The sequence below is a fragment of the Macrobrachium nipponense genome, chromosome 11 (genome assembly GCF_015104395.2).
Source record: "Macrobrachium nipponense isolate FS-2020 chromosome 11, ASM1510439v2, whole genome shotgun sequence".
NCBI lineage: Eukaryota > Metazoa > Arthropoda > Malacostraca > Decapoda > Palaemonidae > Macrobrachium > Macrobrachium nipponense.
This window is the reverse complement of record NC_061087.1, coordinates 27,985,194-28,010,855: the sequence shown is the minus strand read 5'-3', so window position 1 is coordinate 28,010,855 and position 25,662 is coordinate 27,985,194. Positions and strand designations below refer to the sequence as shown.

The window sequence follows — 25,662 nt, the reverse complement described above, 5'->3', positions numbered from 1 at the left end:
CTCTCTCTCTCTCTCTCTCTCTCTCTCTTTTATGAATATGTGTGATTTACAACTAACATCCATATTTCCATTAATTCAGACTTGAAAAAATCCTCCTGTTTCTGGTTGGTCAGTCTCTCGTAAATCCCTCATTTAACGTCTCTAAATCCCGCGTAATTTCATCATAAATCCTCATAAATCTGTTATGAATTTCTGGTAAATCCCTCGCAAGTTCTTCATAAATCCCTCGTAAATCATTCACAAACCTATCATAAATCCCTCATCAGTCCATCATAAATCCCTCATTAACCCTTCGGAAATCCCTCGTTAACCCTTCAGTTATTCATATTTAATCCCTCGTTAACCCTCGTAAATCCTTCATAAATATTTCTTTAACCCTTCGTTAATCTCTCATAAATCCCACGTTAACCCCTCGTTAATTCTTCATAAATCCCTCATTAACCTTTCATAAATCCGTCGTTAACCCTTCGTAAAGTCCCCATAAATCGCTAGATAATCCCTCATAAATCCCTCACTAATCCCTCATCGCATTCTTCCAGTACTCAATAAAAGTCCCGTAGAAGTGACGCCTCAATCTGTCTACTCCACCCCCCCCCCCCTTTAATAAAGCCGTGGTGTGGGAGAGGAAGGGGGCAGGGGTTCCCGTCCCCTTTCTTCCCCCCCCCCCTGCCCCTCAGCCTCAGCTAATGAGAACGTCATCTGTCACGTGACCTTGTTCAACGGAGGAATGCTAATTAATGCACATCCTCCCAACACCCTCCTCCCCCCTCATTAATCATGTCCTCCTATGTGCTTGTTCTAGAGGGTTTCGTAATTGATGGTGTTTGCCTGCTTGCTTCTGCTTCTGCTTCTGCTTCTCTCTTGCTTCTTCAAAGGTAGAAGCGCACATACATATGCACACACATATATATACATGTATATATGTTTGTGTTTTGCTAGTGGACAAATGAATAAACCCAGAAAAATTAGTGAAAAAATTTGTGGGTTTTTAAGGCTAATTACTTAGATGTAATTTAACTAGTAGTTTAACTAACATATATCTTATTGCTGTCCTTATACTATCTTCTTACAGCTCGCAGATTACCTAGAATTTTAAGGCCTGTCTATACCATACATACCATACCTTTTAAATTGAAAAAAGTTTTCATATATCTGTAACAAAGGTGGTATTCCCGTACTCATATTTGTGTCATAAATATCTATAAAATTATAATTTTCTCTACTGCTCACAGGAACTCATTATGATGTTGAAGACCCCTGTAGCAGGACCACTAAGGCATCCGTCAAATACCAGCGAGGATGAAGGATCTGGAAACGAGATGAAGGAATTAATATCCTTGTGGAAAGCATTGACGTGGCAGAACGAGACTGAATTTGAAGAATCTTTTGAATTTCCTGAAGAACAACGTTTAATATCGAGTCATCTTCCAGAAAATATAAAGGTAGGATTGGCTATTGTTTTCTAAGTCCATTCTGAGGGTTTCGTTATTGTACTCTGGCAACTACGTTGAGCCAGTTGTCAACAGTGCGTCCGATTTCGTAATCGTAGGCTACCAGGGCATGAGGATTAAACCTCCAAACTCTACAGTAAACTATAATAGATGTTAAGTGGAAGTTTAATATGTTTATATTCTAAATTTTCTAGTCAATTCATCAGCGTCTGTTGTGGTACCCTTCTGGAAGAGAAGAATAATCTCATTTCACTGATTGTAATGACATAGTCTTCCCTTATCTCCCATACATTTCATGCGCATGTTAACTTGTCTCGCGACCAGTATAGTAAATTTCTTTGTCTAATCGCCCTTTACGTCAAGTGACAACCATTTTATCTACTTTGATTCAGGGACTTGAGATGTTAGGGTTGAACACTGGGCTCTTTGCTTGGTGGTGCAGCTGTGGAAGACGGCCCACCTGCTCTGTAGAGATAATTGAAGGTCTCATAAACCAGAGTCTTGTTCTCCTTTCAAACGCGTCCATTACGGCTAAGGCTATGCCCCTGATCAAGATCTGTGAAGACTGCGAGGTGCTATGGAGAACGCCTGTAAATGAAGGTACGTTTTCCCACTCAGTGAATGCACTACGGTCAGTAAATATATATATATATATATATATATATATATATATATATATATATATATATATATATATGTGTGTGTGTGTGTGTGTGTGTGTGTGTGTATATATATATATAAATATAATATATATATATATATATATATATATATATATATATATATACATATACATACATATATATATATATATATATATATATATATATATATATATATATATATATATATATATATAATATATATACATATACATACATATATATATATATATATATATATATATATATATATATATATAATATATATATTATATATATATATATATATATATATATATATATATCCATCAAGGCGGAGAGGTAAAGGCATGTCTCAGCGTAGTACAACAATTTATTGCCGACGTTTCACATCACTTCGATGCATTTTCAAGGCCGGGAATTGATAAAAATACAGACATATAAGACTTGTCACTGATAAACACGGTATAATATTTAAAATCTAAAATTGAACACTAAAACATTTAAAATGTAAAAATTATTGTACAAACAACACTAGGTTGGAGAGACAAACCTACCAGAGTAAAAAATAGAATGTGACGATGAAGGACGAGTGGGGAGAAAAAAAAATAATAACGTAAAAAACACCCACACACAAAACTATGTAAAACAAACAAGTGGTTATGCTATGAACAGCTGAACTGAACGAGGACTGGGCATTTAAATTCGGTACATTAGTTTTGATTAAAATGGATTCCAGTGTTAAAAGCTCGTCATCTTATTGGCTGATCCAATAATTTTAAAATCATCTCGATGTCCAAGCGGGAGCGACAGGTAATAGAGTGGTTACGGATGCTGATAGCTCAGGATTGGATAGTTTGCATCCTGTTCGGAAACTGACTCCTTTGTGGGCGCAGAAACGGACTTGTAGCAGCCTCTTCGTGCATCAAACATATGTACCCCGATTACATCTGGGACAAGTGTATTTATAAACATATGTTGGATGCACGAAGAGGCTGCTACAAGTCCGTTTCTGCGCCCACAAAGGAGTCAGTTTCCGAACAGGATGCAAACTATCCAATCCTGAGCTATCCAGCATCCGTAACCACTCTATTACCTGTCGCTCCCGCTTGGACATCGATGATTTTAAAATTATTGGATCAGCCAATAAAGATGACGAGCTTTTAACACTGGAATCCATTTTAATCAAAACTAATGTACCGAATTAAATGCCCAGTCCTCGTCAGTTCAGCTGTTCATAGCATAACCACTTGTTTGTTTACATAGTTTTGTGTGGGTGTTTTTTACGTTATTATTTTTTTTTCTCCCCACTCTGTCCTTCAGTCACATTCTATTTTTTACTCTGGTAGGTTGTCTCTCCAACCTAGTGTTGTTGTACAATAATTTATACATTTTAAATGTTTTAGTGTTCAATTTTAAATTTTAAATATTATACCGTGTTTTATCAGTGACGATTCTTATATGTCTGTATTTTTATCAATTCCCGGCCTTGAAAAATGCATCGAAGTGATGTGAAACGTCGGCAATAAATTGTGTACTACGCTGAGACATGCCTTTACCTCTCCGCCTTGTGATATCTGTAGGGCTTGAGCCCCCTTGCTAGTCTTCTATATATATATATATATATATATATATATATATATATATATATATATATATATATATATATATATATATATATATATATATATATAGTATATATATATATAGTATATATATATATATATATATATATATATAATATATATATATATATATATATATATATATATATATATATATTATATATATATATATATATATATATATATATATATATATATATATATATATATATATATATATATATATATATATAATCTGTTGGTCAGTTTATACCAGATACGTATGTACGTGTCATTGTAATAACCACAATGGTCTCTTAGCTTCTCGAATTCTTCACACTTTTTTTTTAACTCGCTTGGCACTGCAAAGCCTGACAATGTATATTTGTGTGTATTTGTGTAGGCACGTGGCATGTGTCTGCGTGAGTGTATATATGTTATGAAGTCTTTAAAGGATTAAAGGAGTCTTTAGCAATCATTATAAGTGTGGCACCGACTTTCAGCCTTTAGCAAAGAATTACAAGTTTGGCACCGACCACCTCAGCCACCACCAATTGACATTTCCTTATCTCGTAGACCCTTGCTGGAGTTCACCCTGTCTGAATGGAGGCATCTGCATCCCAATCAAGACGGGACGGACGCGCGCTAGAACGGGCTCCTCTGGATTCAGCTGCCTTTGCCAAAGCAGTTTTCAAGGTCGGCTCTGCCATCACACCGCTGTTCCAAACTGCTTCCTGACAACGGATCCAGGTACGTGACTTAAAACGGGAAGATGCACTAAGAAGATTCTCTCTCTCTCTCTCTCTCTCTCTCTCTCTCTCTCTCTCTCTCTCTCTCTCTCTCTCTCTCTATATATATATATATATATATATATATATCATATATATATATATATATCATACACACGCACATATTTATACTTTACATTAATCTCACAATGAAAATCCTTGTTAAGAGAACCCACCACTGGTACGTAAGTTAAAACCAATGGAATAATCTCCCTACTGAATTAATTTCCTCCGTCAGGAGAATGCCCCGCCGGTGTACAACCCGGGACATCTCAGCGATGGTCTTATAACCCAGAGGAAGGGAACTGCGCCCCCTTCACGTACAACGGATGCGGGGGCAACTCCAACAACCATCTCTCACACAAGGCATGCATTGATGCTTGCACGAGGGGGACGTGCTGCTTCAGGAGAACGATTCATATCAGGTGAGTGCATGTCAAGTACGAATGTTGGCAACTTATTGCACATACTTCACAGACAAGTTGGATGCATGTCAACAACTAGATGAATACAAATCAACGACTTGTTGCATACAAGTCCGTGACTTGTTGGATACAAGTCAGTGGACTTGTTGGATACAAGTTAATGACTTGTTGCATACAAGTCCGTGACTTGTTGGATACAAGTTAATGACTTGTTGAATACAATTCAACAACTTGTTGGATACAAGTCAATGACTTATTGGATACAAGTCAATGACATGTTGGATACAAATCAACAACTTGTTGGATACAAGTCAACAATTTATTAGTTCTTACATTGCTTCATACAAATATCGCATTTTCCCAAGGTTTGTTCGCCACTTACTGTCGTTTTCAACATGTTTATGATAAGTATGAGATACGTGGCCAACATGTGTTTGTTTCACTCGTGGTCATTGACTTACTTTCGACCTGTTTGTGATATGTATGTGATAAGGTGCGGACATATTTATGACATGTTTTAGTGCAATGAGAACTTTTAAGGATAACCAAGGCTGCTGTTTTAAAACACAGGTATAAGCTTCTGGATACTTCCTATTCCTAATCAATCTAGAATTATTATTATTATTATTATTATTATTATTATTATTATTTGCAGCTTTGACCAAATGAATGCTGTCATTATCAACGGCGTGACGAATGAATCAACCACCCAGTTATCATCTGCAGGTATGGTGAATAATTCAGGTACTGTCTCTCTCTCTCTCTCTCTCTCTCTCTCTCTTCTCTCTCGCTCTCTCTCTCTCTCTCTCCTCCTCTCTCTCTCTCGTCTCTTCTCTCTCTATATATATATATATATATATATATATATTATATATATATGAGGTACTAAGTGATAATAAACTAATAAACAGCCACGGGAATAATTCTTATATATATGTATATGTATGATATATATATATATATATATATATATATATATATATATATATATATATATATTATATATATTATATTATATATATATATATATTATATATATAAAGGTATTTTTTGCCACGAAGGAAAAAAAATGAAAAAGCGAGTTAGCCGAGTACTTTCGGTCCTATTCGGATCTGAAATTGTAATTCCAGGTTACATCACGTTTTATATACTTCGTGATCAAGTTATTCACATATAATATATATATATATATATATATATATGTATATATATATATATTATATATATATATATATATATATATATATATATATATATATATATATATATATCATTGGCATATTTTGTTTTCTCTTGAAGCAGAAATTCTTATCCTACCAAGATCTCTATGAAATACCAATTAATTTAGATATTTTGATTACTTAATAAAATGATGAGAATCATTCAATAACAAGATCTTGTAAAAGGACTTGTTTATAAATAATTCATAATTACTCATAATGATTCATAATTTCTCTCCTTTCAGAGGCCGAAGGATCAGTTCATAGCCTCAAGGATCTGGACTGCCTCCGCCCTGTCAGGTTGTTTGGAAAAACTTCTGTTTTGTATTTGACTCAAATCTATGGAGTTGTCACTTTTAATATCAGTTCTTTATACTAAATTTTCTCTTTTGAAGTGTTTTGATTTTAGGCTAAAGGTACATTATAGTGTCCCTTAGTCAATTCTTTATATTGGCTTAATATTTCAGAATCATTGCCTTCAGTACTCAGATTCCAAGTTACATTTTACAAAAAAATAAATAAATAAATAAAACTCCGCAATCAATTGATTCTTAGTTTTAAAACTGTAATTCCAGGGTAACGTAATTAAAAAATTATAAAAAATAAATAAAAACTCTCTTCAATGTATTGATTCTTAGTTCTAAAATTGTAATTCCAGGATAATATATTTTTTGAAGAATTAATAAGAATAAAAAACACTTCAATGAATTGATTCTCAGATCTGAAATTGTAATTCCAGGTTAACATTTTTAAAGAATTAATGAGAATAACAAAAACACCTCAATCAATTAATTCTTAGGTCTTAAATTAATTCTAGGATAACATATTTTTAAAAAATGAAAAAAGACTAAAAAAATAAAACACTTCAATCATGTGATTCTTAGTTCTAAAACTGTCATTCCAGGATAACATAATTTTCAAAAAATTAATAAGAATAAAAAAACACTCCAGTGAACTAACTGATTCATAGTTCTAAAATTGTATCCTAATTTTCGACACCACTAAGTATTTCTTGATCATTACTGCCTCGTTCTCCTGAAGGGCAGACGATGAACAGCAGAACACCAGGAACCGCCTGTGGAAGTGGGAATGCCCCCAGACCCTGAAGGACGCCTGTGTCACCGCGGCTGAAGAGGACCAGGCCGTCACTTTCACCCCAGGGGTGTCGACTAAGCCGACCCCAGCGCCCCCTGTGTGTGGCTGTCGATTTCTCGGTCAGTGATGTTACTCCTGTTTGTGTTTGTGCATTTTTTGTATTATTTAGAAATTTCTTTTACCAATCTTTTAATTCTGTAAAGTGTTCATGTAAAGGCGTCTGGGATTATTATTGGTTTAACTGAAAGCTGACAATCTTTATGGATTTTTTAAAGGAATTGCTGTAGGAAAAGTATTTTTATATAAACAGTTTATTTCAAGGTTTATGGTCAGATAATTTATCGAATTTGTTTCTATTTGTAGAAATGATCTCTATATTATGTAATGCTTAGTATGGCTGCATAAAAATATAATTTAAATTAACACGAAAGCTAACAGACAAAAGAAGACTTTCGTGACAATATGTACTGACATACTAAAAACCAAACAACATATTTCACGAAACAGATCAACATTACAAAGTGGGAGAAGTTCGCAAGTCCTCCTGCCACACCTGCCGATGTCAGCAGAGCGGAACCTTCACTTGCATGCGTCACGGGGAGTCCTCTCTTCCTCGAAAGGAATTTCGAGACTTAACGCGAAGTGAGATGAATCAATACGTCGAGGCGGTCGCTCGTCTAGCGGCTGAGGAAGGCGAAGTCAGCTGGCACAGCCTGACTGACTTATATGCGAGCCACTTGCCCCATTTCGCCGGCACGAATTTCTACCTGCCCTGGCATCGGTACTTCTTGTGGGTCGTGGAGTTGATACTCCAGGATGATGGTGACTGCGACTTGACCATACCCTACTTCGACTGGACGTTGGACGTCGGAGATCTCGCGGGGTCCAAGGCCTGGCAGGCCAATTACTTCGGTGGGGACGGGAACGACGAGACCAGGTGCGTCCGCTTCAACCCGTTTCATTCGCCCTCGTATCCCAAATGGTCCCCCTGCCTCATGCGACAATTCGACAACTACGTTTGGCTTCCAGATGCTGTCAGCTTGGCCCACCTCCTCGCCAACGACAACTACACCACCTTCAGAATCCACCTGGAGGCCATGTCGGGTCTTTTCCAGATGTTTGTGGGCGGCCACGCCCTCACGCCGCAGAAGTTCTACGACCCGATCTTTCTGTCGCACATCGCGTTCCTGGACAAGGTCTGGGACGACTGGATGGCTCGGAACGTCGAGAGGGCCGAGAGCTATCTGGCGTCCGCGAGTTTCTTGGAGGTGGAGCCCTTTGGCGTAACGCCTAAGGATGTCATGAAATCATCCTATTTAGGCGTGTCCTACGTGCTTCCGTCTAAAGGAGCACCCTGCCTTCGAGATAACGATACGGAAGTTTCAGATAGGGCGTCTGGAATGTCTGAAAATATGTTAATGGATTCTGCTGCGACACATATCGATAATGACGGCTACGATAGTTATGGCTTCGATTCCCAAGGCTACGACAGAAGCGGCTACAATAAAGACTCCTTCAACCGCGACGGGTACAGCATCGCAGGGATAGACCGAATGGGCTACGATCGTTACGGCTTCGATGCCCAAGGGTGCACTGCCCTGGGAGTGCCTTATTGTCGTTCGAGTCTGAACAGCACCAAATTGGAGTCACCTGTGTTCGATTCTTACGGATACACGAAGTCCGGCTTCAATATCCTCGGCCTTGATCGTAGAGGGTACGACGTCTTCGGCTTCGACCTGGAAGGGTACGATGGAGAAAAGTGTAATTACCATCACAAAGGCCCCTTTTATAAACTATTGAAAGCGCAGATTGAACAGAGGCTGAATGGATTCACAGACGAGGCCTTGTTAAAGAACATCGAAAGGACCTGCCCACCTGTGACTCCTGTTCCAGAATGGTGGCTGGAATACAATCACTTCAGTAAGGTAAATTGAATAGTCTCTCTTTGTCTGTTGTTACAAAATCCTGGAATCTATGCATGTTCTATACAATCAAGCCAATTACTGAAAGTTTTTCCAAACTGACATTATCATCACTTTCCAGCACTGGAGTCAGTATAGAGTTCTTTCTCAGTTGTTACAAAGTCCAGGAAGTTCCGCTTATTGTGTACAATTAAGTCAGTTACCGAAACCTTTTCCAAAATGACATTATCATTAATTTCCAGCGCTGGAATCAGTACGGAGTTCTTGATCTGTTGTTACAAAGTTTTGTACAATTAAGCCAGTTACCGAAAGCTTTTCCAGACTGATTCCAGCACTGGAATCAGTACAGAGTTCTTTCTGTGTTGTCACAATGTCCTGGAAGCTCTGCATGTTCTGTAAAATTAAACCAATTACTGAAAGCTATTCTAGGCTGACATTATCATCACTTTCCAGGACTGGAATCAGTACACAGTTCTTTCTCTGTTGGTACATAATCCCGGAAGTTGTGTACAATTAAGCCAGTCACTGAAAGCCTGTACAGACTGGCATTATCGTCCCTTTCCAGCACTGGAATCGGTACAGAGTTCCTTCTTAATTTTTCAAATGTTCCTTCACACCGGACAGATATAGAAGTTCCTTCTTAATTTTTCAAATGTTCCTTCACACCAGACAGATGTAGAAGTCCTACGGCAGCAAGAAAAGGCAGCGAGTATCCTACGTCCCATGGTTTCACCCCATCGGATGGATTCCAGATCACCTCCCCTTCAGAGTGAACCTTATCTCCCACAGGAGTATTTGCAAAGGTGACCAGATAATGTAACCTGAGGTTACAAAATTTTGAGACAGTTTCTTGGATAGACAAAAACTGAGAGAGAGAGAGAGAGAGAGAGAGAGAGAGAGAGAGAGAGAGAGAGAGAGAGAGAGAGAGAGAGAGAGAGAGAGAGAGAGAGAGAGAGAGAGAGAGATACTTACAGTCATAGCAGGAATTCGTGATTTTTTTTTAAGTCTACTATTTTGGCAACTTTATTTTTTATACTAGGTCTAGTGTTCTCAGTTAGGAAGAGTTTTGTTATCGTTTTACATCTGATTTAATGCAGATATTCGTGATCAGATTATGCATACGTATGTATATAAAACACACGTATGTACGTGTCTGTACACATATGTATATTTGTATAATTAAAAAGCTACGAATTTATGCATGAATCTAACACATACTACTCAAGTTCATGGAAGCATTTGCTTCAGAGCTGCTAAAATGAGAAAAAAGTACTCTGTATCCGTATGAGTCTAGCTTAAGTAAATGACTAAACTCTTTTATAAATGCGTATTTCATTTCTCCACAGACTGTGCCTCAACTTGAGGCCGTACAGCGGATGCCAACCTGGCGATCCAGTAGTCGACTGCAACGAGGAAGAGGTCTGTAGGCCATATACTTCTCGTGGAAGAGACGACGCCCCTTCATATTTCTCATACACTCTGAACGACTCACCTGTTACGACTAAGCCCTCTTTCTCATTCTACCCTTTCTTGACTTCTCTCTTCGTTTCCCCGCCTTTTGACCTTTCATACGAGTCATCCTGGGCCTATTACATTCTTTCCCATTTCACCCGGAGGAGGAGGAGGAGGAGGTGGTGGTGATTTTCCTCAGGTAGCGAGCGCCACTTCTCAGTCCCTACTCCACTGCGCCAGGAGGCCGAATATCGTCTGCCGTGCCCTTGGTTGCGACGGCGTGTGTCGACCCACCTTCATCGATGCCATCACTGGGAAGGAGTCTGCTTGTGATGGTAGGAATTTTTTCCGAGTTTTTTTTTTTTGGGTATATGGTGAATTGGGTTCAAAGGGGTAGACGTATCGCAGATTACAAGACCATAGAATTACAATAAAAATGCTGATTTAGGCTTGGGGTCTTCATCAATGATGAAATGTGCAAGAGAATCGAGCAACGAAAGTTTGGCTTTCATCAACATTGCTTGTTACGAACGATTTAGAGAGATTCGTTATCGTCTGTTACGCTTTAGTACGACACGTAACCTTCTCTTTCCTTTTGGTAACTAGCAAGGACTTAAAATATGGTAGTTTTCTATAATCGTCAAAGGACGAAGACCTATCTCTTCATTTTAATTAGGAAGAATAATGGCGGCCATTTATATCTCTGAACGGCGAGATGAATACATTCATCGGATTATGAAATTGCAACATAAAACCTAAGCCTCACTCGAAAGCAGACAGGTTTTTATTTGTTCTCCCTTAAAGATTAACGTTCGCTTTCTTTGATGCTCGATCGTTTTTTATCGTTTAATAGAGAACTTTGCTATTTCTCTAGCATTCAGTCTGCAAGGTCTATTTTTCTTACCGTTGTTAACTCAATTTGTTCTCTTAGTTCTCAAATAAAACAGGTACTTCTCTAGTCAATTTTGAGATGAATTTTATCTGCACATGTGTTCAGTACGCTTACTGACAGTTGCTAGTGCGGATTTTTCGTATGACGACTAGAATGCTCTTAAAAGGAAGTCCAGGGAAATATAGATAGAAACAATAGAATTGTTAGAAGTGTAAATGAGTTAGAGGTAGGAAAATATAAAATAGATAGAAATGTAAATAATTTAGAGATAGGGAGTAATAATATTTTAGTAGTGTAAATAATTTAGAGTTAGGAGAAAAAAGAATATCTAGCAGTAATATTAAGAGCTCTGAGGAAAGAAGTATAGAAGAAGGGAAATTAGTTTAGGGCAGGTAGGTGAAGGAAGTAACTTTAGTAAAAATCTTAGACTATTAGACCTAGAAGAAAAAAGTTGTTCGCAAATGATAGATAAATGGTTAGATGGTAGAAGCAATTTTGTAAATAGAGAAAGTGAAAAGATAGTGAGCAAGATAGAAGATACATCAAGAAATCTTGAAATAAAGATCATATACACCCAAGGACTGACAAAAGCAAATATAATCGAGCTTGTGGAGATAAAAAAAGAAAACACAATTATGTGCATCACAGAAACACACCTTAAACAGCAAAAATTACTATTCCCAACAAGCATTAGAGTGGTAGACTCAATGAGAGGTGAAGACGACACCAAAGGAGGAGGTTTACTAATAATGTATAGAACCAAAGGAGAGATCCAGATGGAAAAAGAAAAGTCGGAACACAGAGACATTCTAGTAGTAAAGGTTAATTATAGAACAGCAATATTTAACATAATTCTAGTCTACATGTCAACTAGTGATAAAGAAAGACATAAACGAATAATAAGCGCCTTACATGTAGCAATAGAGAAAGCCACAGACGTGCCTGTGATTGTCCTTGGGGATTTCAGTGGGCATTTAGGTTTCATAGGGACACAAGAACTTGACCAAAATGGAAAATACGTTATGGACCTAATGGAAAAATATGACCTAACGCTATTAAATGGAGATCCCAGCTGCAAAGGAGAGATAACCTGGAGTAGAGAGATCAGAACAGCGCTATAGACTTTGCCCTAGTCAACCAAAATATATATAAAAACTATGAATGTATGGAGATAGATGAGGGAAAATATGAATATGACCTATCAGACCATCACCTCATAAAGGTCCAATTCAGAATGAACACTAAAATAAGGAAAACATTCAGAAATGAAACAAAAGAAATCAAATATTAGATAGTTACAGAAGAGTCTACCATGAAATACCTTGAATATATAGAGTATAAAGTAAGTCAACAAGACACAAAAGATCTAACCCTGTTGGAAGAAACAATGAGTGAAGCAAAAACAAATAACCTAGAGAAGATAATCAAAAGAAGGTTAAAGACAGGAAAGCAAAAAGAAATAGAACCAGTATGGGTCACTAAAGAAATAAAGAAAGAAATAAGCCAAAGAAGGATATATAACAAATTAAAAAGGAAAGCCACAAGAATAGAAGAAAAGAGATACTATGAAGAAGCATATCTTAAACAAAAACAAAAAGTACAGATAATAATAAAGAAAGCATATGAAGATTATGAATAAAAGCTTGTAAATGAGATAATGAATGATAAAAACAGACAGGAAAATCTGGGAATATATAAACATGGTGAGAGGAAAGACCACATCAGAAAAAGAATTGATAAAAATATTCGACGAAAATAAGCAAGAGATGAAGGACGAAACCCTAGGGAAAGAGCTGGTAAAATTCTGGGAAACAGTATGCCAAAAAGAAGAAAACAAAATAGGAGAGATATGGAAGGAAAGCAAGAAAGAACAGTACAAACATGACATGGAAGAAATAGTGAAAAGATTAGGACAGCAGATGAAATACCATATATCTTTAAGGGAACACATGCATGGAGTGTATGATCTAACAGAGACAGAGATTAGACCCATGGAAGAAATCAACATAACAGAAGAAGATGTAAAAAATCAACTTGAGAAAATGAAGGCAAATAAAACACCAGGGCCAGATGGAATGAAGCCAGTTCTGTTCAAACTACTCTTACAAAGTAACAACCTTCAAAACGAATTGGCAGAATGTTTAAACAGCGTACTGAAGGGCAGGAAAACGCAGAGAAGCTGGTTTAAGTAAAAAACAACACTTACGCCCAAAAAACTAAACCCCACAGGCAATGATCTAAGGCCAATTGCTCTAACAAATGCATCACATAAAATTTTCATGGGGATCCTGAAAACCAAAATAGAAAAGCATATTAGAAATATAAGAAAAATAAATGAACTGCAATCAGGCTTTACCGCACAAAGGAAAGGAATCGATAATTTATATATTTTACAATACTGCATACAAGAAACGTACAGAAGAAAGGACCCATTATTTGTAGTATCAATACACTTCCAAAAAGCATTTTACTCAGTTAATAGAAAAAAACTCATTGAGGTCATGATGAAAGATAGGCTGCATGCAGAAGTAATAAATGCAGTTGCAAAGATATATATAAATGATGTAACAAGCCTATGCCTTAAAAATATAGAACAAAAAGAGCTAAATGTAACTAATGGAATAAGACAGGGATGCAATGGCTCAACCATATTCTTTCTACTAATAACGTACCTGATAATAGAAAAATTAGAAAATACAACAGAAGGTTTTAAAAATGAAGTAATAAGGATAGTGGTACTATTATATGCAGACGATGGATTAATATTAGGACACACACTAGAAGAAATCGCAAGTGAATGTGGCCTAAACATAATCAAGGACAAGAGTAATATACTAATATACAACGACTGGTACAGTATCGATGATGTGGTGAATATGGAGCACATAGAAGGAATAAAAATAGTTAAGAATATTAAATACCTAGGAGTGACAATCAACAACATAAAAGACTGCTTCAGAGAACAGGTAAAAAGGGCCGAAATTACAGCAAAGCAGATGGCAAATATGGCTAATGCAGTCATCAATAAAAGCTGTAGCAGAGTAAAAATAGGAAAACTGTACTGGAAAGGACTAGCGATGCCATCATTCATGTATGCCATGGAAGTCATGAAACTTGACAAGAAAACTATAAATGAATTTCAGAAGATAGACAATCAAGTATATAGAGCAATTTTGAAAGCGCCAAGTTACACAGCAAGTTGTGCGTTAAGATCTGAAATAGGGGCCTCTTCCTGTCACTCAAGAGCTATCAAGAATAAACTATTCTACCTTAAACATACACTGAAGAGTGGTGGAAATAGGCTCCTATATGAGATAACCATGGATCAGTATGAAAACAAAAAAATCCCCTGGATAATGCAAGTAAAAGAGTATATGAGAGAACTAAACATAAACTTAAGTAAAATTGAAGCAGTTAAAGACAAAAGTTAAGAGAAATGATAAACAATTGGGACAGAAAATCATGGCAGAAAGAAATGAATGAAAAGTCAACGTTAATAATCTACAGAAAATATAAAGAAAACAGAAGAGAAGAAATCTGGTTTGACAACACTGAAAAAACAATGCTGATCAGTAGGGCCAGACTAGGTATACTAGGATTAAATGATAGAAATAGGATAAAAGGAGAGATACAAAATGTTTATGCTGTGAGGAACAAAATGAAAATTTAGAACATTTCTTACTTTGCTGTCCAGCATTCAATGAGATTAGAAATAGATATAGCTTTTTGCAGCAACCCTATCAAGAAAATAAAGAGGAATTAGTAGCAAATATACTCTTATTGGTAGATCTACTGAGGGAGGAAGTGGAGAATAGGAAAGATTTTATAAAAGAAATGTGGTATTTCAGAGAGAAGAAACTCAAACAAACACAAACAAAGGAGGAATATAAACAAGCAAGGGAGCCGTTTCAAAGGCATATCCCACCTACTACTGCTACTACTACTACTACTACTAATAATAATAAACATTGCTGTAAATACGTTCGGTCTATCTTGTACTTTAAGTGCTCATTTTTTATGTATTACCTTATATGCATTCCAGGAGGTAACCAACTCATTTTAGTGTATATAACCCGTACTGACAAAGCATTATACACCTTAAAATACATGCAGATCATCAATAAATCACATATATATTCCAGGATGCGTGGACCAATCAGGACAGCTTCGAGAGGAGGGTTCTACCTGGACAGGGGACAATTGTGAAACGTGCACCTGTAATCATCGGGAGATGACCTGTCAGCCAGTCACCTGTCCGAAGGTCCCATGCACTCACCCTGCCAAGCGACACGGAGCCTGTTGTCCTGATTGCCAACATGGTTAGTCTGTTGTCATTTCGTTTAGGAGTTCTAAGCTATTCTGAAGGACTTTTTTCCCCTTTTTTGTTTTAAGTAATGTTTCCTATAAAAAAAAGTAGATTCACATCAACCGTGCATCTGACGTCTAGGCCAGTCCCTTAGGACGCTCCTGATTGGCTGGAAATTAATAAAAATAAAAATAAAAATAAATATAATACACAAAAAATAATATAAATACAAATTATAATAATAATGAAAATAAAATAATATTTAAAATAGAAATAAAATCACAGGGCTGGAAACTCTCAGTCTCTCTCGAGAGTTCACATAGACAGGATACTTTTGAAAGACCGAAAGTTTACAGCCCTGTGATTGGCCTATCAACAGCCAATCAGGAGCGTCGTAAGGGACTGGCCTAGACATCAGAAGTACTGTTGATGTGAATCTACTATAGTAATGTTTCATAATTGTATTCATCTTTCAAAAAAAAAAAAAAAAAAAAAACTTAGAGAGGAATGAAATTTAAGACAGATATGAGAAGAATCTTCTAAGAAAACCAATATTTCATTAAAAGAAAAAGAAAACCAATGTTGGGCCAGCATTATCATAACTTTTTCCAAACAGGTTGCATTTACGACAGTTACATTGTACCTGAAGGCGAGACGGTCGAGGACGTGAACGATACGTGTACAGAATGTCTGTGCACCAGGGGGTCTCTCGTCTGTGGCCCTGTGGTCTGTCCTGAGTTGACCTGCAGTGACCCAGTTCATAAACCTGGTAGGTTACAATGTATAAATATTTTCCTAGTTGTATGTTTATTTCCATATTGTTTATTTTTATGTTTAATATTTCATAATCTACTGTTATAATTTTTTGAGTTACGATAACAGTGAAAATATATTAGAGACATATTGTTATGTTTTAATAGTTTATTTTTATTATGATTATTATCATTATTATTATTATTATTATTAGTTTTTTGTTTTTATTTTATTTATATTATTATTTTTATTTAAATTACTTTTATTTCTAATATAATTATGTTAAAGTTTTAATTATTATTTCTCATTATATAATTTTAATTTTAATTCATATTTTTTCCTTCTTATTTCTATTTTCAGATCTTGATACTTATCCATTTTTTCCCCTCTCTTTCTCTTCAACTCTGGTGTCCCATGGTGTTGCGACATCAATGAGTGATACTTTCTTCTTGACTTTGTCAATCAACGTCACGTCTGGTCTGTTTGCACGTATCACCCTATCCGTTCTGATACCCATAGTCCCAGAGGATCTTTGCCTGATCGTTTTCTACACTCCTTCAGGTTGGTGCTCGTACCACTTATTACTGCAAGGTAGCTGATGTTTCTTGCATAGGCTCCAGTGGAGGGCTTTTGCCACTGAATCATGCCTCTTTTTGTACTGGTTCTGTGCAAGTGCCGGGCATTCACTTGCTATGTGGTTTATGGTTTCATTTTTCGTATTGCACTTCCTACATATGGGAGAGATGTTATTTCCGTCTATCATACTTTGAACATATCTGGTTCTTAGGGCCTGATCTGTGCCGCTGTTATCCATTCCTTCAGTTTCCTTCTTTAGCTCTCCCCTCTGTAGCCATTGCCAATTGTCATCGCTGGCTAGTTCTTTAGTCTGTCTCATGTATTGTCCGTGCATTGGTTTGTTGTGCCAGTCCTCTGTTCTTTCTGTCTTTCTCCTGTCTCTGTATATTTCTGGGTCTTCGTCTACTTTTATTAGTCCTTCTTCCCATGCACTCTTTAGCCACTCGTCTTCACTGGTTTTCAGATATTGACCCCATGCTCTGTTTTCGATGTTGACACAGTCCTCTATATTAGTAGTCCTCTCCCTCCTTCCTTTCGTGTTATGTATAGTCTGTCCGTATTTGCTCTTGGGTGTAGTGCTTTTGTGTATTGTCATTTGTTTCCTGGTTTTCTGATCTATGCTGCGGAGTTCTGCCTTCGTCCATTCCACTATTCCTGCGCTGTATCTGATTACTGGCACTGCCCATGTGTTTATGGCTTTTATCATATTTCCGGCGTTGAGTTTTGACTTGAGTATCGCCTTGAGTCTCTGCATATATTCTTTCCTGATCGTGTCCTTCATCTCTTGGTGTTTTATATCTCCTCCTTCCATTATTCCCAGGTATTTTTGTAGCCTGTCTCATCTATGTGTTTGATGTTGCTCCCATCTGGTAGCTTTATCCCTTCAGTTCTCGTTACTTTGCCCTTTTGATGTATTGACTAAGGCGCATTTTTCTATTCCAAACTCCATCTGATGTCCCCAGATACAATCCTTACAGTCTGGATTAGGGTATCTATTTCCTTGATGCTCTTACCATACAGCTTGATGTCGTCCATGAACATCAGATGGTTGATTTTGTTGCCTCTTTCTTGAGTTGGTACCCGGCATCCATCTTCTGTAGTACTTTTGTCATGGGAATCATGGCTACTACGAAGAGTAGTGGGGACAGTGAGTCGCCCTGGAAGATCCCTCTCCTGAATTAATTAACCATCTGCTAGTCTTATTCCAGAGCTTGTAAGTATTGTATTCCAGTTGCGCATTGTATTTTTGAGGAAGCTGATGGTATTTTCCTCTGCCCCATATATTTTCAGGCATTCTATTAGCCATGTGTGTGGTATCATGTCGAAGGCTTTCTTATAGTCTATCCATGCCATGCTTAGGTTGGTTTCCTTCTCCTACTGTTCTTCATTACCATTTTGTCTATCAGGAGCTGGTCTTTTTGTGCCCCTACACTTCCTTCTGCAGCCTTTCTGTTGGTGGGGGAGGTGTGTTTGTCCCCTCTATAGGTAGTTGTATAGCCTTTCACTGATGATACCTGTTAGTAACTTCCACATTATTGGTAGGCAGGGTGATAGGCCTGTAGTTACTTGCTATATTTCCCTTACTCTTGTCTTTTTGTACTAAGGATGTTCTTCTGTGGTCATCCATTTGGTGCTTGGTGATTTGAGATACAATGCTGGAGTTGTTCTGCTATTCGTGGGTGTAGGGCCTTGAAGTTTTTGAGCCAGTATCCATGGACTTCATCGGGACCTGGGGCTTTCCAGTTTGGCATTTTCTTTAGTTGGTGTCTGACTGTGTCTGTCGTGATCTCTGTGAATCTTTGTTTTATTCTCCCTGTTTCTTCTTCCTTGACTTCCTGGAGCCATGTTGCATGTTTGTTGTGTGATACCGGATTGCTCCATATGTTTTCCCAGAGTCTCTTACTTGGTTCGGCTTCAGGAATTTCTGGGTGGTTGTCTTCCCCTCTTAGTTGGCTGTATAGTCTTTTCTGGTTGGTTCCGAATAGTTTGTTCTGTTGGTATCCCTTATTCCTGTTCATGTACCGTTGGATCTTGTGGTGCTTTGTTTGCCTTAAGCCTCTGTTTTACATCTTCTATTGTGTTGTTTAGTCCCCTCTCTTGTACTTTGTATTTCTCGTTGAGTTCCTCCCTTGTTTTCTTGCTTCTTAGCCTTTTTTCTGCCATCTCTTTCAGTTTACTCAAGTCAGCATATGTTTTTCCCAGAGTCTCTTACTTGGTTCGGCTTCAGGAATTTCTGGGTGGTTGTCTTCCCCTCTTAGTTGGCTGTATAGTCTTTTCTGGTTGGTTCCGAATAGTTTTGTTCTGTTGGTATCCCTTATTCCTGTTCATGTACCGTTGGATCTTGTGTGCTTTGGCCTTAAGCCTCTGTTTTACATCTTCTATTGTGTTGTTTAGTCCCCTCTCTCTTGTACTTTGTATTTACTCGTTGAGTTCCTCCCTTGTTTCTTGCTTCTAGCCTTTTTTCTGCCATCTCTTTCAGTTTACTCAAGTCAGATCTCATCACCATGATTTGCTTTTCCAGGCGTCTTTTCCAAGGAGGTTGCTGTTTTGGTTTCTGTTGGGTTGGTTGTGACGGTGGTGTTGGTGTTCGAATCCCCATCAGTTCTGCTACTAATCTTGCTCCTGCATATGTCAAGTTATTTGTTTCTGTGATACTGGTGGTGTGTATTAGGCCCATTATTTCATTGACAGCACTTGTTTTCTCCCTTAATTTCTGTTGTTGTTGTAGGCTTTCATGGAGGGGATTTTTGTTCTCTCTGTATCTGGCTCCACCATCCATTGTCTAATCTTTTCTACCATTCCGTCCTCTCTGTTACTTCGTCGGTGTTTCTTCGTGTGTCGTTGTTTGATACCTCATCCTCCCCTGTCGTCTTCCTTTGGATCGTCTCTCAGTTCGTCTTCGTGTAATTCGTTGTCGTGTGACATTTCCCTTTCCAGTTCTTCTCTTTCTGTTGGGGAGAGCCAGTTCTTTTTCTTTATGTTCCTTACTTGGTCTGCCAGCCTCTGCTCTGTTTGGGGGGTGTTATTCCTCTCATTCAGATGTTGACCAATCTTCTTCTATATCCTCTCTCCGTCGGGTTGCTTCTGATGTAGCATCTCCATATTTCCTTATTTTCTTCTCTTGTCCATTTCTTCCTTTTTGCCTCTGTAGCTCCAATCTCAGGCTGTTGATTACTTTCGTTGTGGTGATCAGTTGCTGGATGACGACCTCCAAGTACCTGACCGTCTTCCCCTACAATTGGGTTGAATACCTGGTTGCGGCGACGAAGCTCCTCTGTTGCCAGAGGTTCCATTTACGTCGTTGTCGTTTATTTCTTCATTTCTTTCCATCATTGCTGAGTTTTGCTGATTTAACCCATAGCTGGACCCGATACCCCATCAGGGATAGGTACGCATTTACAGCTCAGTAGACTGAGGAAATTATGGTAAAGATCCTTGCCCAAGGAATCAACGCCGAGGAGAGCGGTCACCCATCCAACGACTGACCAGCCCCAATGTTGCTTAACTTGACTTAAGTCTATTGACGACCTAACCCACTCCTCCACGGCGCCACATATTATGTGTTATTATTATTATTATTATTGATTATTTATTATTATTATTATTATTATTATTATTCGTTTTATTTTTATTTTCATTATTTTATTTATATTATTATTTTTATTTAAATTACTTTTATTTCTAATATAATTTTGTTAAAGTTTTTATTATTTTTAATTATATAATTTTAATTTTCATTTTTATTTTTTCCTTTTTAAAATTATACTACATATTTTTTTACGGTTTGTATCTTTATTATTATTTATTATTGTTTTTAATTTTTATTGATATTTTAGTTAATTTATATTTTTATTTTTTATTATTTTTATCTTTATTTTAATTCTTATTGTTTTTCATTATTTTTTTTTTATTTTATTTTTTTTTTTATTTATATTATTATTTTTACTTTTATTGTTTATTTATATTTTTTATTTATATTATAATTATTCTTATGTTTATTATTATTATTTTATTATTTTCATTATTATTTTTGATTTTGTTTTATATTTTTATTATTTTAGTATTTTCGTTATTTTTATTTTTGTTATATTAATTTTATTTTATTTTTTATTTTATAGTTTATATTTTATTTTCATTTTTTATATTTTGCTTATTATTTCATATTTTTATTTTTTGTGAATTTTATTTTTATTTTAAATATTTTTTGTATTATTATTATTATATTATTATTATTATTATTATTATATTATTATTATTATTATTATTATTATATTATTATTATTATTATTTTACCTTTTTATTATTATGTTTTTTATTTTATTAGTTGTTAGTTCTATTTTTATTAATTTTTAATAATTTTTATTATTTTTATTTACAATATTATTACTATTTTTTTCTTACTTCTTTATTATTATTATTTTCATTTTATTAATAATAGTATTACCTTGTTATTTTTATTTTCATATATTATTACATGTATTTTGAAATATTTATTGTTTATTTTTACTAATTGCTTTTTTTATTTTTATTATTTATTTTATGCTTTTATTTTTTCTTAATAATATTTTTTTATTTTTATTATAAATTAACAAAGTGTATGTATATTTATATATTTTATATTTTTATTATTATTTTATTAGTATATATTGATTCTTATTTTTATAATTTTATAATGATATTTATTAATTTCATCTTTATATTTATTACTATTATTTTATATATATTTCATTTCTATCATTTTTACTTTTATTTTTATTTTTATTTAAATTTCTATTATTAGTATTCATTATATTTATCTTTATTCTGGAGGTAAACCATCTTTTAAACATATGAAATTAAAAGTAATTGCTGCCTCAGCTGTAGTAATTTTATATAGGTCTATTTTCATAATTATGGTTTTTTTCATTGTTGCTTAATCTGGTGAGCTACGCACCGTAGGTTGGCATGTCTAAAATAGGTAATTATGATAGTCAATTTTAATTTTATTCAAAGATGCCACACTCTAATTAAACATTTGTTGTATAACCCGTAGAGTTTCTCACTGGTAAATTCTTATTCGAAGGGGCGTGGTATAGGCAGGCAGGAGATGCCAACTAGTCAATTTTCATCGCTCCAGATGCAATCACCTTTCCTATACCCACTTGGGTGAGAAGTTATTCCCATCTATCGTTCTTTGGACATATCTGGTTCTTAGGGCCTGGTCTTTTGCCGCAGTTAGCATTCCTTCTGGTCGGTTCTTGAGTTCTCGCCTCTGTAGCCATTGCCATGTTTCATCGCTGGCCAGTTCTTTAGACTGCCTCATGTACTGTCCGTGCATTGTTATTGTGCCATTTCTCTGTTCTGCTTGCCATTCTCCTGTCTGTATATTTCTTGTTCTTCGTCTACTTTTATCAGTCCTTTACCCCAGTACTCTGCTCTTGATATTGGCACAGTCCTCTATGCTTAGTAGCCCTCTCCCTTCTTTGTTTCGTATTATGTAGAGTCTGTATGTATTTGCTCTTGGATGTAGTACTTTGTGTATTGTCATGTTTTTCCTAGTTTTCTGGTCTATGCTGCGGAGTTCAGCCTTCGTCCACTCCACTTCTGTGCTGTATCTGATTACTGGTACTGCACATGTATTTATGGCTTTCATCATATTTGCTGTGTTGAGTTTTGACTTGAGTATCGCCTTAAGTCTCTGCATATATTCTTTCCTGATCATGTCCTTCATCTCTTGATGTTTTATATCCTCTCCTTCTATTATTCCCGGGTATTTGTATCCTGTCTCATCTATGTATTTAATGCTGTTCCCATCTGGTAGCTTTATCCCTTTAGTCCTTGTTACTTTGCCTTTTTGTATGTTGACCAAGGCACATTTTTCTATTCCAGACTCCTTATGTCCCCAGATACAATTCTTACAGTCTGGATTAAGGTATCTATTTCCTTGATGCTCTTACCATACAGCTTGATGTCGTCCGTGAACATCATGTGGTTAATTATGTTGCCTCCTTTCTTGAGTTGGTACCCAGCATCCATCTTCTGAAGTACTTTTGTCATGGGAATCATGGCTACTACGATCCCTCTCCTGATGTTAACCTCTCCTAGTTTTATCCCAGAACTTGTAAATACTGTATTCCAGTTGCTAATTGTATTTTTGAGGAAGCTGATGGTGTTTTCCTCTGCCCCATATATGTTCAAGAATTCTATTAGCCATGTGTGCGGTATCATGTCGAAGGCTTTCTTGTAGTCAATCCATGCCATGCTTAGGTTGGTTTTCCTTCTCTTACTATTCTTCATTACCATTTTGCCTGTCAGAAGCTGGTCTTTTGTACACCTACACATCTTTCTGCAGCCTTTCTGTGGTAGGGGGATTGTGTTTGTATCCTCTAGGTAGATGTACCGCCTTTCACTGATAATGCCTCTTAGTAACTTCGACATTATTATTATTATTATTATTATTATTATTATTATTATTATTATTATTATTATTATTATTATTATTATTATTATTATTATTATTATTATTATTATTATTATTATTATTATTATTATTGGGGGTTCCATCATGGACTGTAGCCTTCACTTTATTTTTTAAAGTTCTCAGTGGTAATTCATATTATTCATAATTCCATACAAAACTTCTTCATTATTTCCACTATCATTTTCACTATCCAGGTGAATGTTGTGCCTTCTGCAACAGCTGCGATGGAGCGGAGGAAGGTGATACTTGGCAACCTGACCCTTGTACTCATTGCCAGTGCAAACAGGTGAGCTGGTAGTTAAAGGGACAGGTAGTATGAGCCCTATTCCATTACAGGTGTAACTTGTCTTTAAGTATAAGATGGTGTAAAACTAATACAAAATTTCTCTTGCTTGGAATGATTGTTTTGTTTGTGTCTGTTACAGTTGTAGTTAATTTTTCTCATGTATGTTTTAATTCAGGTTGCAATAATCATTTCAGTGATATACAAACTTCCTAAAGTATTCAGGTGCCTGGCTGAGTCGAGTAACGAGTCCTTCTATGTACACTTGATGCGCTTTTATAACAAGTGGCAGTACTTTCGTTAATGCCTTATGCCCACCTACACTTATACTACCTTTACAATAAGTGGCACTATTATTTAAAATTGTATAAGCATTTGAATTTCCTCTTCCCCTCTCAGCTGACTTTAGCTTTATAATTAATTTCATTCACTTTTGCAATAAGTGGCACTATTTTTGGCCATTCCATAATCCTATGAATCACCACATCCCATCACAGCTGATGGTAAATTTTTAATTCCACTTTAATATAAGGAGAGAAAAGCTCTGTTATTCCTTGAACCCTTCTACACTTAAACTACTTCTGCAATAAGTGGCACAATTTTTGCTAAGTGTATAATCCTATGAATCACCACTTCCCTTCTCGGCTGATTGTAAATTTTTTATTCCATTTTAATACCATGAGAGAAAAGCTCTTGTTATTCCTTATGCCCTTCTACACTTAAACCACTCCTACGATAAGTGGCACTAATTTTGGTAATTGTATAAGTCCCTTCTCGACTGACTATCTTTTTGATTTCATGACATTTCAGGGAGAACAACTCTGTTATTCCTTGGGGTGCTCACCCCCCGCCTGCCATAATCCCGCGCGCCCCCAGGGGGAGTGTTGCCCCGTCTGCCACCACTGTGACTACCAGGGGCATCACATCATGAATGGCGACTCCAAAGTCATAGCTCCTTGCATTACGTGTTCCTGTAATGTGAGTATTATAATGGAGAAGTATTTTGTCATTAGGTTTTATCTATTTTCTAGTATTTGCCTAATTGTCGAGTTTTACCTCTTTATGTTTTCGTCTCTGGTGGATCGTATTTACCTTAATTTTCATATTTATTTCGATTTATTTTTATCTCTGGTGGGGTCGTCATATCCACAATGCTAATTTCCTTTCTGTTTTTGGCGAATAAGATTTTTTATATTTTATTTTATTTATTTATTTATTTCTTGCAATTTTGACAGTAATATTTGCGTTCTGGACTACAAAAAAAAAAATATACCTTATGCTTTCAGATAGTTCTCTTTTCAAACCTCTTACCCTCAGCTTCCCTTTCAGAGCGCTGAATGACCTCATAAGTCCCAGTGCTTGGCCCTGAGCCTAAATTGCATGATCAATCTATCTATCTATCTATCTATCTATCTATCTATCTCTCTGTCTACCCAACCCCTCACAGCTGGGCACCGTGACTTGCCAGTCGGAGGAATGTGGGCCCCCAGTGTGCCTGCACCCGGAATCGATCCCAGGGGAATGTTGCCCCAGGTGCCCCGGGCAGTGTTCGTACGACGATCGCGTGATAGCCACCGGGTCGACGTTCCAGCCTTCCTTTAATCCCTGTCTCAACTGCTCCTGTCAGGTGAGGGAAGTTGTTTTTGTTTATGTTTGTGTGTTTCTTTGTTTACATATTTGTTTGTTTTTTGTTCATTCTGAAGACGTAGAAAAATGGTAATGTAGTACCTTTGTTTTATTTATCAATTATTTTTATTTTATTAATTATTATTATTATTTTATTATTTTATTATT

The 25,662-nt window shown here is 36.3% G+C and overlaps 2 protein-coding genes across 2 annotated transcripts in view; both read left to right on the top strand.

Moving 5' to 3' along the window:
- LOC135200076 (uncharacterized) overlaps positions 1 to 10,792 on the top strand; it is a 148,725-nt gene extending 137,933 nt beyond the window's left edge. The window contains exons 18-27 of the mRNA XM_064228412.1: positions 1,233 to 1,442; positions 1,844 to 2,051; positions 4,273 to 4,446; positions 4,723 to 4,909; positions 5,565 to 5,635; positions 6,375 to 6,429; positions 7,171 to 7,343; positions 7,732 to 9,149; positions 9,816 to 9,949; positions 10,493 to 10,792. Coding sequence (XP_064084482.1) covers positions 1,233 to 1,442; positions 1,844 to 2,051; positions 4,273 to 4,446; positions 4,723 to 4,909; positions 5,565 to 5,635; positions 6,375 to 6,429; positions 7,171 to 7,343; positions 7,732 to 9,149; positions 9,816 to 9,949; positions 10,493 to 10,787 — 2,925 coding nt within the window. The 3' untranslated portion in view covers positions 10,788 to 10,792. The remainder of the gene's footprint in view (positions 1 to 1,232; positions 1,443 to 1,843; positions 2,052 to 4,272; positions 4,447 to 4,722; positions 4,910 to 5,564; positions 5,636 to 6,374; positions 6,430 to 7,170; positions 7,344 to 7,731; positions 9,150 to 9,815; positions 9,950 to 10,492) is intronic.
- LOC135200145 (kielin/chordin-like protein) overlaps positions 10,787 to 25,662 on the top strand; it is a 27,483-nt gene continuing 12,607 nt past the window's right edge. Inside the window, exons 1-6 of the mRNA XM_064228528.1 lie at positions 10,787 to 10,933; positions 15,633 to 15,809; positions 16,413 to 16,565; positions 23,780 to 23,871; positions 24,679 to 24,846; positions 25,316 to 25,495. Coding sequence (XP_064084598.1) covers positions 15,722 to 15,809; positions 16,413 to 16,565; positions 23,780 to 23,871; positions 24,679 to 24,846; positions 25,316 to 25,495 — 681 coding nt within the window. The 5' untranslated portion in view covers positions 10,787 to 10,933; positions 15,633 to 15,721. The remainder of the gene's footprint in view (positions 10,934 to 15,632; positions 15,810 to 16,412; positions 16,566 to 23,779; positions 23,872 to 24,678; positions 24,847 to 25,315; positions 25,496 to 25,662) is intronic.